The sequence below is a fragment of the Haliaeetus leucocephalus genome, unplaced genomic scaffold (assembly GCF_000737465.1).
Source record: "Haliaeetus leucocephalus isolate CR32 unplaced genomic scaffold, Haliaeetus_leucocephalus-4.0 Scaffold101, whole genome shotgun sequence".
NCBI classification, from domain to species: Eukaryota; Metazoa; Chordata; class Aves; order Accipitriformes; family Accipitridae; genus Haliaeetus; species Haliaeetus leucocephalus.
The window spans coordinates 1,025,662-1,041,001 of NW_010972537.1; the positions used below are offsets into that span (position 1 = coordinate 1,025,662).

Below are 15,340 nucleotides of genomic sequence, written 5' to 3' on the forward strand. Positions count from 1 at the left end.
TGTGGTGACTGCATCCTTAGCACCAACATTTTGATCCTTAACTACACTGTTCTTGGTTTGCCTTGCTCATGTAGACATCATCATTGAAAGCCTGTTCCAGAACATCACTCCTCTGCTGCCTAGTAACTGTCTTCTCATTCCTAGCCTATATTTTGTTCTGGCCTGTTCATACCAATTTGCTCTTGTGTCAACTTTTTGTTGATGCCAAACATTTTTTTGCCAATCTTTCCTACCACAGTGCCAGCCAGATACGCTCCATGAAGGGTGGGAGCAAAGGCTGCTACCAAAGATCCACAATAATTCAGTGGTGTGCTCTGCTCCAGAAGAGCGCTTAAACATACAGTCACCATCTGGAATTTTATATATGTAAGTAGTACCACTTCCACTTCCCCCTGCCCCCCTGCCTTTTTGCTACCAATTGCAAACAATTGCCTGGTGAAGAACCTTGTGTGGCTCCTGCATTCAGGGAATAGTGAAGGAATGACTCTTGTTGAGCTTTCTGGCCCATAATGCGCCTGTAAGGAGTGTACACCCTGCTGGGAAGGTAGTAGATGTGTTGATATGGGTGGGGTAGAGCATGTGATTAACAATGAGCACATGAACAAGAGGAAGAATGTGAAATCTTCGAGATGTTGAGTACAACTTGTTCTTCCTGACAACATGTCAATGGTGGCCTGTTATGCCCAGGCTTATATACCTCTGAAGTCACTCAGAATTGTCCAGGCCTTTGTCCCTGGGGACTACTGCCTGACAACAGGTGATACATTCTTCATGTCAGCTCAGGGTACTTTTTTGACAGCCTTATTCTACTATCTACAGATATTAGCAGTTTAACAGGGCACCTACTTCAGATGCGGGTGTGGGGTGGCTTGCTGCTTGGACGTTTCGGTGGGGCTTGGCTGGCTAGGAGCCCGGCCTTGAGCAGGAGGTCTAGGCTGCTGTGGAGGGAACACGCCTGCCTTGGAAGGCTGGACTGGAGAGGACCCAGTTGCCGATCGGACTTGCTGTGGAGATCCAGGTGACCTTTGCTGCTGGGGTGAAGTGGACTGGGGACTCTGGGGCTGCTGCCCTTGAGGAGAGAGCCGCTGCTGTGGAGGTGCATTTGTCCGTGGAGGCTGAGATCCCTGAGGCTGGCGTGGTCCGCCTGAAGGGGAGATGTAGACAAAAACATGAGGAATTGCATGTGGTGGACAACAAGCAAGGAGCATCTATGTGGAAGAATGGGTTTTCCTAAGGGGAGAGACTCTTCAGAGTAGCTTCATGCAGAAGGATAAGGGAAAACCTCTCTTGTAGGCCTAAAACTGGCATCATGCCCATGTCTCTAGAGTTGTTGTCCATTTCTCTACCTCCTTCAGCACTGAAGAAGCTCTGCCACTCTCCCCAAAGGGAGTCACTTCAATGTGCTGTACTCTTCCATGTGACTAATATTTCTTGTCCTTGGCAAGCAATTCCTGCACTGGGAAGGAAGAGTTGGTGGAGAACCAACTGTCTGCAGGAAATGAAAGCTGAATCTGCTGGTTTGGGTCAGCGGTCCCTTCATGGACCCAGCAGTTTGATGTGAGACTGCGTACCCTATCGCTATCCATACACCTCTTCCAGCATTGTCTTCAGCCATATTGGTAGCAGACTCTCAGGACTGAAGAGGATGTGGAAAACAGTTGGATGTGACATGAGAAATTGCTGGACATGACAGATAACAGTGTGAGAAGCTGACAAAAATTACAGATAGTGTTGTGAGGGCTGGCTGGATTTCACAGTTGGTCAAGGGGGAGTTATGTGAGAAAAAACTTCACAGACAATTGAAGGGGAGTACTGGAGACAGATGGGGAGTGGTATCCTGCAAGGCCAACAATTCATATCAGTAATACCACCTAACACCAAGATTACATAGATGCATTTGGTATCATAAATACTAAATTTTTGGATACACCAAACTGTGACTGATGAGGTCACAGATAATTAGAGGTGGGTGTTAATTTGGTAGGAGATTAGGGTGGAGAAAGGAAGGGGCAAAGGTAGCAAAAAGGAGGGTCTAATCGGTTATATGAATTGAGTGGTTGGTGTGGTCTGGGTACCCACTGGGCAGCCCTGCGCCTCATCACCTCAGCGTAAATTGGGACAATAAAGCAAACCTGTTGTTCTGACCAAGCCACATGAGTCAAACCTGCTTCTGCTGTCAGGAGGAGCTGGGGGTGTGCTCTTGCTGACAGGGGAACACCTGGACAGATGGGTCAAGGATCCTGGCATCATTATGTTGGTGTCTGTTCCAGGCACTAACATCTTCCCATCACTTCTTAACACTTGTAGCTGCTACAGCTTTGTGCAAACACAAATACACTCTGTGCTCAGAATCCTGCGCCAGTGCCAGTTCATGTGGCCTCGTTTTGCTGAGCCAAATCCTACCACAGTATCAACTGGATCTGTATCAAATTTTCATCCCACTTTCTGAGCTGCTGTGGAATATGGCAGAAGCTGCTTTGACAGCATACTGAATTTGCTGCCTGCTTGTCAGTGAATTGGAACAAGGAGTGAAACCTTTATCCTGATAGCTTTTATTTAGAAGGCAAACTGTTAGGTTTCACAGTCCACACTGTCATGGGACCCAAAAAACTGTACCTTGGGGAGGAGGCCGTGGTTGGGACAGTTGTCCAAGCTGAGGTCCAGTCTGAGATTTCATTGACGCAGGCTGAACTTGTGGAGGCTAGAGGAAAAAAGCCATTCCAGTTAATACAGAGTCCCCAAAGAGAAGCCCTGAGGTAGTACAGGAACTGCGGAGTCATGAAGTGTTCCTTAAACACACATACACACACACGCTGCATCTGGCTGGTAAAATCTCATGGGACAAAAATGGAGAGCTGAGTAATAAAGAGCACAGGAGTTGTTTGCTCACAGGGAATAACAATGAAGTTACAGTTTAGAATGGTTTTTAGGCAATCAAGAATTACCAAATGTGTCAGGCCCGAGGGGGTCTCTTAGTCCCATCTCCCATTTTGGACAGTTGCCAGCACCAGATGTTCCGAAGGAAAGAGGGATGAACCATGGAAACATCTATGGAGCAATCAGCTCTTTACCCTAAGGGGTCTCCTCTTGATTGCTAATAAGCAAGGGGCAGCTTCAACCCTGAAACATGAAGCTTATTATCTGCTCCACAAAATCTTTGCATCAGTTCCAGATATTTTGTTTTGATATTTACACCCAGACCCTTTGAGTCTTGCTCAGCTCTCAGCCTCACTGCCTTTCCCATTTGCTAACTCCATTGCTTTGTTCTGAGTTTTGGGAGTAGTTCTCACAACCTGCCCTTGCTAGGCCAGTCATTATTTTGCTTGCAAACCTTTACTGCCCTCTCTCTCATTCACCTCATTTCTAAAGCCAAGAGACTGAATCCCTTCGGTCCTTCCATGGGAATGTTTCCAGGCCCCTAATTGTTTTCATCACCCACTTCTCTTTGCAGCTTTGTGATTCCTTCTGCAGATGCCAGAGGCAGGTCTGCTTACATTATTCCAGATGAAGCAGTATCTGGGTTCTCTGTATACATCACCAGCTCATTTCTCCGGCATCCTCATTTCCTGCTTCTCCCTTGTCAACACAACCATAAGCGTAGCAATGGTTTTCATTAGCCTGTATGTGACAAAGTCTTCCTCAAGGGGAATGGCTAGTGCCACTTGCAAGGTCTACAGATTGTTTATGTTCTTTCTCTCTCTCCCCCCAGCTTAGCTTACCTTTCAGTCTTCCATAGGGAGCTTCACTTGCTGTTGTGGTGACTTAACATACATAGCTCCGACAGACATTCTTCACTGCCATCCCTGGTCCTGACTAATGCAAATAAGTTGGTGCCATCTGCACTTTCTTCTCTCTCACTGTTTACTCTTTTTGACAGATATTTTAATAAACAGATTAAGCAACACAGAACTGTTGCACAAAGGGCCGGTCCAAAGTTAACAAAAGTCTGAGTAAGCCTATTGCACAAAATTGTTTATGAAAGCAGGGGAAGATGGAGACAGATAGGCTGGTACATGCTGGATTATTTACATGGAGAACACAAGAAAAAAGGGTCTTCAAGGCTCCTGGAAGACCAGGAGAATGAGCTAAGTGATTCTGGAAATGGGAAGAAATATTTCATAGTTGGAAGCATTGAAATGAGTTTCAAATGACTAACATAAATGTGATGAGGTTGCTGGCCCATATTTTACAGTATTTATCTGGGACTTGCAAATGGACAGGGAGGAAAATCTGGGAATTTTCCATTCATGGCTTCTAGTCCTACATAGCTTGGGACACTAAACCTTGGTGTTGGTGGAAATGTACTTTCCTAATGCTGTGAGACATCCTGTTAGACCAGCCAAAGAAGGGGAATCGGATCTCATATTCACCTCTACAGCCTTTGCCTACAGGCAACCCAAGGCTTCTCAGAGATGAAGGCAAAACAAGATTTTGAGGCTCAGACATGAAGGGGTGAGGGCCAGCCCAAGGTCTTCTGCCTTTGGAAGGGAAACAATGAGGGGAAAGGATGGAGGTGAAGCAGAGAGGTGAGGAGAGAACCGCAGCTGTAACCATGAAACCAGGTTGTCACTAACATCTTATCCTGTCCTGGGCTCAACCAACCCAATTATCAACACGACCAGGCTTAGCGTCCTTTAAATATTCTCTCTGCTAACTTTGCAAGAATTAACATCTCTCATATCTATGTCTTTATCTGAGGCCAGCTTCTGCTCCACAATGAAACTTTGCCTTTTAGCCCCTCCCTGCTTGCTTTCTTTAATAGCTCTTGTTTGTTACCTTGCCTAAGGCTTTTTGGCAGTCTAGCTACATTATTTTGACTGATTGCCTGTTATCTACCACTTTATGAAAGAATTCTCAAAGAAACGAGGGGAAAAGAATCAGAAGGAAATTTTTTCTTCACAAAAAAAAAAATGTCATAGATGGTCTTAAGCCGTGGTTCTGTTCATTTATTAGTCTTCTGTGTTATTCTTTAAATTATTGTCTGAGATAATTCTTAAGGTCCATGACTCGTCTACATTTTTCTACATTACTCTTACAACTTTTTAAAAGCATATTTTGTATTTGTTCTACACCAGTCCTCTGGAGTAATAACTGTTTCTAGTGAAATGGCACATTTTTTCTTGGCAGCCTAGTCACTTGCTAAATTCAGTTCGTTGGGTGTAGCCATCTGGGTCTGGGGGCTTAATAGTTTTTAAAGGTATAAGTCATCACTGATTTAATCACTGTTTTTGTTCTCTTCTCTGTCTTTCTGATCAGGAAAAACTATACCTAGTTTAAGAAGTTCCCCACTTCCAGCAATTAAATTTACTAGAGTCACAACACTGTCCCTGTTGTCTTCCTTTTCTCCCTTGACTTTGGATGATCCATAGAGCCCACCAATTCTTTGGTGCGGTTCCATCTTCTGATGAACTCAAAGTATTTGTTTCATTCTTGCCTCTATCTGCTCTTCAAAATCAATTTCCGTCCTTTTTACGTTCCCTTTTATTATTTGCATAATGGTGCATAAAGGTCTTCTTAAATGTCAGATTTCCAAATTTGGAATTTTTTTTTTTTTTTTTTCTTGTCTTGAATGTCCACTATCACTTTGCCACTTAACTCTAGAAGTTTGTTTCTTGCATACCTGGTTCAGGAGCAGATCAGAAATGTATATACACATTCTGGAAAACAATGGTCTCTCAAATAACATCCATAGGGTTTTAATGCCAGGGAGTTGATTAATTTTCTTTTTTTATTAAAATTATCTTTTCTAACTGCTTGTGTCATACCGTTACTTTTTGATATCACATCTGTCCCTTGGACATCAAACCTAATGGTACATATTCACTTTCTGAATTTGTACCTGGGTGTTTCTTAAGGCTAGTTCAAGGTGTTGTTTCCTATCGCGCTTGAATTTTGCAGTTCCAGGAAGCAGACACCTACAGAGATGGGGAACTCCCTCTGAATTGCTGTCCCACTGTGCTATTTGACTTGCTTCTTGATAGCTGCAGTGTCACATTATTATGACTTGTTGCTTCTTCCATCTCTGTCAATGCTGTGCACTCAGTTTCATGATTTCTCAGGTTTTTTTGATCCAGAGACTAGTATAGACAGCTCTAAAAATATCTATAGATATTCTGTGCATACCCATAGGATATCCAAGGGTTCATATTTCTATGTATTCAGTATTGCTGTCCTTGTATTCAGAATTGTTATTTTTCTTTGTTCTGTGGAAGTCTTCACCTGTAGCTTTAGCTCTGCATCTCACCAGCGTCACATGTAATTACTTCTCTCTGCACATTTGTAACTATGTGTTATAGCATTATATCAGTAATAGTAGCTTGTGCAGTTTCTGCAATGTTCATTGTACTGAGGTCTTTCTCTATAGCAAAACACTCTACTTAACATGTTTGTGGTTTTGATTTTCGTGATTTTGTATACAGATATTTGTAGGTTGTATTCTTGATGAAGACCCTTTTCTTATTTAACTCTTCCATTTGACAGCCTATCCCTCCAAGACCATTTTTTTGGTTCTTATTTTGGCCCTATTTTAGGTCTGTTGTAATCCAATCCAATCCTGTACCAGCGTATTACAGACGTAGGAAACAGATGCATCTGTCCATGTTCTCAGTTTCTGTTGGCTTCCCCTTTGCTCTTAGTTTATACACTCTATATCTTAGTTATTTCAGATGGCAGTTGTTGATTTCACTTTGGCCAGAGTAAATCCTATCCCTTCTGTATCCCCTTCCCTGCCTCAAAGCATTTTTAGTGTCTATTAAATGTTTACGCCCTCACTCTAGCTAAAACTTGGTTTGGAGTTACCCTGAATACTCTTCATGCTGGGGACCTGGTTTAGCAGGAGTGGGCTGTCACAGGACAAAGGTAGAGAGCCATAAAGTTCTTTCTCCCATTTTTTGTCTCAAGTGGAAAGGGAAACTGCTCCAGTGCATTGCAGTCATTGTTATCCCTCAGCCTGTTTACTCTCCTGTCCTTTCTTATGTATAGATTTGTTGTCCTCAAACCTTCGTGCTTGGCTCCCTGCTGGATACTGAAAGAGGTGTAGCACATACACCTGGAGACACAGATTATATTCGGGTGTGTTTCATTTATACAGAACTGCCACTGGGAAATGTGGCACTAAGGTTAGATGCATTTGATGCTCAAATGAATGTACACAAGAAACATCAAGGGGTCAGTTTAAATGCAAAAATGACAGGTTCTTATATGAATTCAGCATTAGTCAAGCCTCCCCCGATGAAAGGAGTGAAGGGCATCCCCAAAGAAGAAAGGCTGCAGTAAGGAATGGAACAACTCTTGGCGGAAATTCCCACTTTCCGTTCTGGGAAGCACAGATTTTCATCAGGGATGCAAAAACTGGAATGAAACCTATTCTGAAGGATGGTGTTAGATGGACATGGAGTTGGGCGTTACAAGCACCTCTAAAAATGGCTGTCTTCCATATGAATCTATGAATTTAGCAAGCCAGAATGTCTAGACGCATGGCCCACACTACCAGTGTGATGCCACAGTTATACGGAAGGAGGGAAAGGGGGAGAGAGGTGTTTCTTGGGGCACCCACTTCAAAGAGTCTATGGAAGACTTCTTTGGAGGAGCAGGAGTCAATCTATCCAGTACACTCCCATATGGGACTGTTCAACTCACTGACATGTCTGACTACCTGACACCCACAGGGAGGAGAAAGAGAAAAAAAAAGTTCAGGAAAACAACTTGGGCATAAGGTCTCTCTATTCACTCATACCCAAGGCCTCAGCGGTGATGGCGTAGATCCAGCAGTGATGACAAGCTGAGTCATTTTGGAAACAACCAGATCGGCTATAAGCTGTCTGTCCTCTTCCACATGTTCCCCAATCAGGGGCATTGAGCTGTCCATCACCTGCCACGGGAGGGAAAAACAACAGTTAGTAAGGCGGTTTCCTGGTGGCTTCTGCCTGTTTCAACTCACCTCTCACACCAACCTGCTTTGTGTCTCCACAGCCTTGCCAACACCTCTAGTCACCACTCCCCTCCATGCTGAAACATGCTTGACTTTCCTAGGTGTGGGATTTCACTTAGTTTTTTTTGGAAATGGCATGTACTTCCCCCTACTCCCCATCTTCCTTCGCTTCACAACTTGGAAGCCAAGCCAAGACTTCTGGTGGCTGGAGGCTTTCTAAAACAACTGAACACAAACATGCTTCTTCACATGTCCTGAGGAGATGCCTCTGATGGATGAGGTCTCTCTGGCATTTCCCCACAGTATTTGGGGGTGACATTGCAACAGAAGGGGCCACAGGAGAAGGGAAACAACACATACCGAAGGAGATGAGAGCAACAGGGTCTGGAGGAAACCAGGAGACATTTGGAATTAATCAATGCAAAGCACTGCACCCTGAGAGGGGAAACAAACACCACAGATGTGTGATGAATAGGATGTCACCCAAACAACAGCACCCAATGCAGGAAAGTAAACTTATGCTTGTCTTCTTGATATTGTTGCAATACGACCGCTTCCCAAGCAAGTACTACAACTGTGCTGGGGAAAGCTGGGAAGCAAGACTGTGAGGATGGGGAAAGGAGAACTATCAAAGGGTCTTTGAGGTAAGAAATGGTCTGACAACAACAATAATAACGAATGCACAGCAGACCCTCAGCTGTATAGCAGTGCTAAACATAATTTTCAACAGTTCATCATAAATCAAGTGCTTTGCAAACATTAGCTAAATCCCACAGGAAGAACTGCACTATGATGAAGTTAAGATTCAGCTGGAGTAAATATAATTGTACCAAAATATCAGGGTTGGAAAAGTTTATTTTATTTTGCTTTTATTTTTAAACCAAACATTAAAAGCCCTGGAAATGCAAAGTTAAAGGTTGCATTGCTCAAGAAAGGCACTGACTCATGCTCAGATAACAATCGGAAGTGTACTCCACCCTGGCAAGGCTGCAAGAGTCCACTCTTGGAGTGAAATGGAAAGTTTTGCACCCTTTTTTTTCAGATTTAAAATAAGGGAAATCAGTGAGGTGAGTTCATCGAGTTTGTATTCTAGTCTCTCCTTGCAGATTAATTTGGATTCTTTTCTATAGGTGTGTCGTATGAGCACAAGAGAAGCTGCGTAGGAAGGTTTAACTGGGGTTTGCATGAAGAGTGGGTTGGTGTTTGTATCCATGGCCCACTTGACCCAGGGAGTGAAAGAAGGAGGTTAGAAAATTAGATGGCAGTGCTCAGCTAAATACACAAAGTGGCTTTTCATTCCACTGTCCACTTCACTGTTTCTCTGTTAAAAAATGAGGTGGGGAAAGGCGATGTTTCCTAGCAGTGGCAGGGAACGGCCAGTTCCCATCTGTGTCTCACTAGCCAGGGGCTCCTGGGGGCCCTCCAGCAGGTTCCTGCGCAGGTTTCTCTCCCTTCCACTCCCACCTTAAAAGCATTCCCATTTCATTTGGCAATTCCAGTCCATGCATGAGAAAAGAGGTCTCCCAGCTCCCTGCGAGGCGCCGTGCGAGGGACCTGTCTGACCACCAGATGATGCCATTACTCTGCTAACAAGCTGGCCAGCCAAGCCTAGCTCCTGACTCCCTAACCCTCTCTGTGAGTAACTGAGACACAGCTCTGGTCCAAACACCCCAAACGCCTCATTTCCCCATCTTAAGGACTGCTTTCCCCTATTTCTGTGGCAGCAGTGGCTGGAGAGGAAGGGGAAGATGCTGTTTCATAAAAAAAAGGCACCGGGGCAATGCACCCTGGAGCAGGTCCCACCCGAACCAGTGAAGGTACACCAGGGATGATGGTATCTGCTGTCCTGCTGTGTAGTGTCTGGCAGGGGAATGTGAGCTGTGGGAGACTGCAAATATGGGAATGAACAATCACATGCATAAAGGAAGGCCTTTGAGAACGGCAGTGGCAAAATGGGCAAAAGTGGGCAAAATGACACAGCTGGTTGCCACTGAACTGAAAAGGAGCATGAGATGTCACCTTGTCTGTCCTCTGGGAACTGGGCAGATGTGAATGCTAATGCTGAAATAAATCAAACGGCTGAGAGGGGTACATGAATCACAGACAGATTGCACTCATCTCTTCCTGGGGAGATCACAGAACAGCTGGGCAAGACAAGAAGACGTCGGCACATATGGAACCGGCCTTTGTAGCTGCCCAAGGTCAGTAGCTGCTCCTGATGCAGCTGCTGTTGCCTGATAAGGTGTACGAGGGGGGAGCGGAAAGCAGCCGGGCAGAGAAGAGACTCAGGAAAACCCTATCCCGGTCCTCCCCCTGCACCTATCTGACACTGAGGCCTGAAGGCTGGACTTGTTATTCCATGCTCTGATGTGCAAGAGCAGAGTGTTAGGTGATTTTTAGGGAAGGAAGGAAGGAAACAGATGATTAGACCTATCAAAAGAAATTATATGGCTGTGCTAAAGGGACAGGCAGGACTTCTTGCAGGGCAGCAAGGCGTATGTCTAGTAACCCAGCTTAGCTGTATGGCAGGTAGGGCTTAGCTGATGCAGGAGGAAGAAAAAATCACATGGATCATTTTTCTTGCCCTCTACTTGCTCCATATTTATCAGCATAACAGACATGTGGAAAAGGGTTAGATTACCAAAAAAAAGGGTGGGGGGAGATTATTAAACCATACATGCTGCTGAGCTCTTTTGAGAATCTGGCTGCTAACAGGGGTACTGAACTTGCACCGTTTTGAGGATCTGGCCTTCTGATCAAGTGCTGACTATGCATGCTGAATATTTCCTTAAAGTGACAAAGTTCATTAAAGTAGAAGGAAAAGAAGTACCAGCATTTACCATTAAATTCACAGCTGTTTTAATAGAATGAAACTTTGAAGAAATCTATTGATTTCTTCAAAGTTTTCAATACAAGCCATGAAAATGGTACATAAGTGTGCTAGTGCTTTGAAAGGGCAGAAACGTACTAGATTCTGCTGTTTGCCATGGGAAAAGAAAAGAAGGTGAAGTTCAAGTAACAGCAAATACCATGGGTGCAAGATTACTCTTGTGCTGGGTTGATAACTCATCTGTCTTAATCTGATGATTCTGTTTGCAACAAACCACTGTGATAAATTTCAGTTCATAGAACTGCCCATCACTACCTCTGCGAATCTTTCCTAGAGAACTGCTTTGCACTGTGAAAATTAATTACTGCCTGCAATTGCATTGTGCAAATTCCTTATTTATTCAGCCCATTTAGGCATACTTTCTTGTAAAATGTCACAGCACACTGTTCCTTCTCACCAAGAAAAATACAACTGTCGCACTGTCAAATAACTTTTTTCTCCCACTGTCAAAAGAAAAAAGCAAAATAAAGGATCAGTTTCAGACCAAGAAAAGTACCCCAGAGTGTAGGCTGGAGGCAATTAATTACTTGTCAGCATCTCCTTCAGATCTGCATAAAGTAGAAAAGGTGCCTGTTTGGCTTTGTTCTGCTCTTTGTATTGCACTGCTCTACTCCTTTCCCTACAACAACGTCCATCAGCCTGACGTCTGAATGCCTGCTAGATATCAGTACATCAGGTCTGCTCAGTCATGTTCTCTGCTGGGATAATTCAGCATGACCTATCTGAAGTTCACGTGTTTCTTCTGATTTGTGTCATATTAGATCTATTGCTTTTTACCTTGGTCTCAGAGAGTGGAGTATTAGCGTGCATTTCTCTCTGTGTGCAAGCTGATGATGGCTGTTAGCGTACGGATGTGCTTTTCATCCCATCAGTCACACACGGGGGCAGACGTGAAAACCCAGATGTATACCCAGACAGAGGCATTAACCCTTAAGCACAGAATTAGCCGTGTGTGCACGTACATGGGCTTATGTGCAAGAAGCGATGCAGCGATATGAAAACCACATCTCACATCTGAACATGTATGGACACAGTCCACATGTCCTTGCAGTCGTCTCTAGCAAGACTGCTTTCTTGCTCTTCCTTTCTTAGCTACATGTGCATAGAGATATAAAAGTGCATGGCAAGGAGACGGTCTGCTCTGGGGGATGCTGATGAATTACATACAGGAGCAGACCCATCAGCCGTGGCCCCATCACTTCGGGAAAGACGGAGGCTTGCCAGCGCTTGGTTGCTGGCAGCACGCTTATATCACATGGCCTTTGACAGGTCACTGCTCCCGGGAGAGTGGATACATAATGCAGGAATGCACAGTTGCTGGAGGGCTCATGTGGTTCTCATCAGCATCCCAACCCTCAGCGGGTGGGACTGCTCTCCCACACATAGCTTTCCAGTGTGTCAGCACCCCTGCATAAAGCCATAGGCTGGCTCTGCTCATCTTCCTCAGCTGGCCTGTGTTGGTGGAGTTTACAGCAGGTCAGATGCTGTGCCTTCTTGAGTCACATAGTGACAGAGGCACTTGCTTACTTGCCAGATTTTCTCTCCCCCAGAGTGTCTCTTAAGTTTCCACTTTGATTTTCTGGCCATCTTTTCCTTCTCTGCCCTGTTAGGATGACCCGAACGTGCTATTTACCCCACTCCCACATCTGCCGCCTGGCCTGGCAAGGAGCACGTTGAACTTTAGCTCTTAGAGCCACAGTCTGTCTAGCTATGAACACAAAAGTTTGTAGTCCACACTGCCCATAGTAACACTGTGCTGCTTTGTCTTGCTGGTCTGTTATTGTAGTGAATACTGTCCAGGCAAAAGATTTTAGAAAATACACCTGTTCTTTAAATTAAGTTGTTCCTGATACTTATGGACCTTTTTGCTACACTCATTTATTTTGCTCTTTTAAATTAGATGCAGCTAGGATTTTTGTTACTGAATTTCCCTTTAAAGTGATTGGAGAATGACAGGTTCATTCAGAGAGAAACTGAGATTTTTAATGGACTGAATCACCTGCCGGACCTCTGTGTAGATAATTGGGGAAGGTTAACATGACTAACATGCTAGCATCATCTGGTGTCTGAATTCAGGTTGGGCTGAATATGAGGATGTTTGTTCATGATGTTGTTGATCCTACTAGCAGCTGAGAGATGCATCGGCTTTGCAAGTGCTTAGCCTAGGAAGGATGGTTCTGGGGCACTGGTGCAGAGACATACCAAACTATGGATGGTGCCAGCAGCACTTGCAGGCTGTTATGTGCTCAATAAGAAGGCATCTGTCCCATGCTGGTAACATTCTGCACTGTGGGGATTTATCAGCTGGAAAGCTGGGGTGGCCAAGCAGTCTGTGGCTCTCCATTTCCTTTCACAGTCCACATTGAGAAATGAAGGCACTTCAGTCCTGACACTTTGCTGCATATCTGCCAGTTTAGCTGGGACTCTAAATCAGTTTCTTGCGTATCGGTGGGCCACAGCTTGGAGGATACAGGTGGGCACAGAGGAGCAGGTGACTGCTGGACCACGCACCCAGGGACAAGCGAGCACATTGGTGCATGTGAACTCTGAGGGAGCGTGTTTGCAGATACACTTCCCAAAAGAGACTTGCATTCAGTTTCCCCATGCTCTCACCTCAATGATATAGTCTTTTCCATCTTTGCTGTGGACAGCTTTGACAGCGCAGATGTCAAGACCTCCAAACATTTCCGCACAGGCATCTGCCCAGAGTCTGTACCTGCAGAAACCACAGAAGCATGGCCTAGGATTAGCTGTCATTAGGTAGTCCACCAAATACAGCCACCCATCCCACTGCCCACAGGAGCACAAAGAGATTCGGGAGCCCTTTTTATCACAAGGCATATTTCATATGCTCTGCTGCATCATTGCCTCCCTCTCTTGCAAGGGAGATGGAGCAAAAAAAAGAATCTTGCCTAAAGCTTCCCTTCATTTCAGATTGTTTCAATCCTGCCGTCAAAGCCACCTTAAAATGTTTCTTTCCTTCCTTGGTGTTTACATCAGATCTCCAGTTGGTTGTCATTTAGCCAAGCTATAAATATTTAGCTCATTTAATCTCCCAGTAGTGTTGGCCCCTTAGCGTTTTTATTGGCTTTGCCTGAAAGCCCTCCATTATGCAGGCAGCTTTCTCCTGATAAGACATCCTGCACATTGGGGATAGAATAAGATCGGAAAGCGAGTGCAGAATTTAGCAAGGAGTAGCCATCCCCTCCCTGATCTGTAACCCAGCAGCTCCTGCTTTTTTACAATTTACTCTTTCAATTTCATCCTTTAACAGTCTCCTGCCTCCCTTCTATCCCCTGGGCATTGCTTCTATCCAGGCAGTCCCATCACGTGGACCAGGCACTATTTTGTTAGAGGGAGAGCTACAGGCTGCAGCCCTTTTCTCTAGCCGTCCCAGGATGGGAACGTGAGCTGGTGCCCCCTTAGCTATCCCGACGCCAGAGGAGGAGAGAGAATGACAAGAGGCGTATTATGGGGGGACTGCATCCCCCCGCTGTGGAAACGAGGAGGGAATGAGGTGGCCTGGTTTTATTTCCTGTGCAGCTGTGCCGCAGTCCTGACCATTTCAATAAAAATAATCTCAGAACAGCAGATCTGTAAGCAGGACTATGACAAGATGCGGAGAGGGGAGGGAAGGCCACGGTCTCATGAAAACGCTGACATTTTGCAGACCCTACAGGGACTGGGAAAAGAGCTGTTCTGGCCAAAGAACAAGCTTATGTCCCTGAAGCCAGACAGAGTCCCCATAGCTTGACGATATAATGATCAACTTGTGCGAACACAATGTCTGTGAGAAGAAACAAGAATATGGCTTATATGACTACCGGTGCTCTCTTATCCCTAATGAGGAGACCAAGCACATACGCCCCAGCCCCCCTGAGGAAAACAGAACCCGAAGAGGAGTCACTAGCATAAGGAGGAGGAGAACTATGGACCCCATGAGCCAGGCAGGAGGCATGGCGAGCCCCCCTCGTGCACTGCTGTGGCCCCACACCCTGGGACACCGTGGTGGGAACCACCTCTCTTCCTGAGGGATGTCTCTAGGTGTCTGGGTTCAGCAGCCAAGCTCAGGGAATTGTTGTCCATGCCAGAGACCCTGATAGCTACATGTCTTCAACGTTGCTGGCCCTAGGTGAGCACTGGGAGGCGTCAAGGCTGCTGGGGTGGACAGAAGAGCGTACTTATGCATATGCGTCGGGGTAGCATTTGCAGAGGATTTACTGCCATTTTGCCTAGTATTACCTGAACTTGTCAATCCTTTGGGCTACCGTTCAGTACGGTAGGTACTTCAGGTTGCTCCTACTCATCAGAACATTTCAGCACACTCCTGCCTTGTTGCATGCACTGACAACTCATGGATTTCAATGGGATTTGTTGCATTTATGGCTGGATAAGGCTAGTGTGGTGAATTGTGGTACTACAGTTATAAAATGAACCTTCAAAATGCAGCGTGGCAGGCTGGCAGGAACCTGGGTTTTAGTCCTACAACACTGCAATGAGGGAATGTCTACCGTTTGTCT

At 45.2% G+C, this 15,340-nt stretch overlaps 1 protein-coding gene across 2 annotated transcripts in view; it reads right to left on the reverse strand.

The window, feature by feature from the left end:
- SYN3 (synapsin III) overlaps positions 1–15,340 on the reverse strand; it is a 177,267-nt gene that overhangs the window by 1,118 nt on the left and 160,809 nt on the right. For both annotated transcript variants that reach the window (XM_010585368.1, XM_010585369.1), the window contains 4 exons: positions 13,434–13,536; positions 7,736–7,870; positions 2,617–2,701; positions 847–1,144 (listed from right to left, as the gene is read on the reverse strand). In XM_010585368.1, coding sequence (XP_010583670.1) covers positions 847–1,144; positions 2,617–2,701; positions 7,736–7,870; positions 13,434–13,536 — 621 coding nt within the window. The remainder of the gene's footprint in view (positions 1–846; positions 1,145–2,616; positions 2,702–7,735; positions 7,871–13,433; positions 13,537–15,340) is intronic.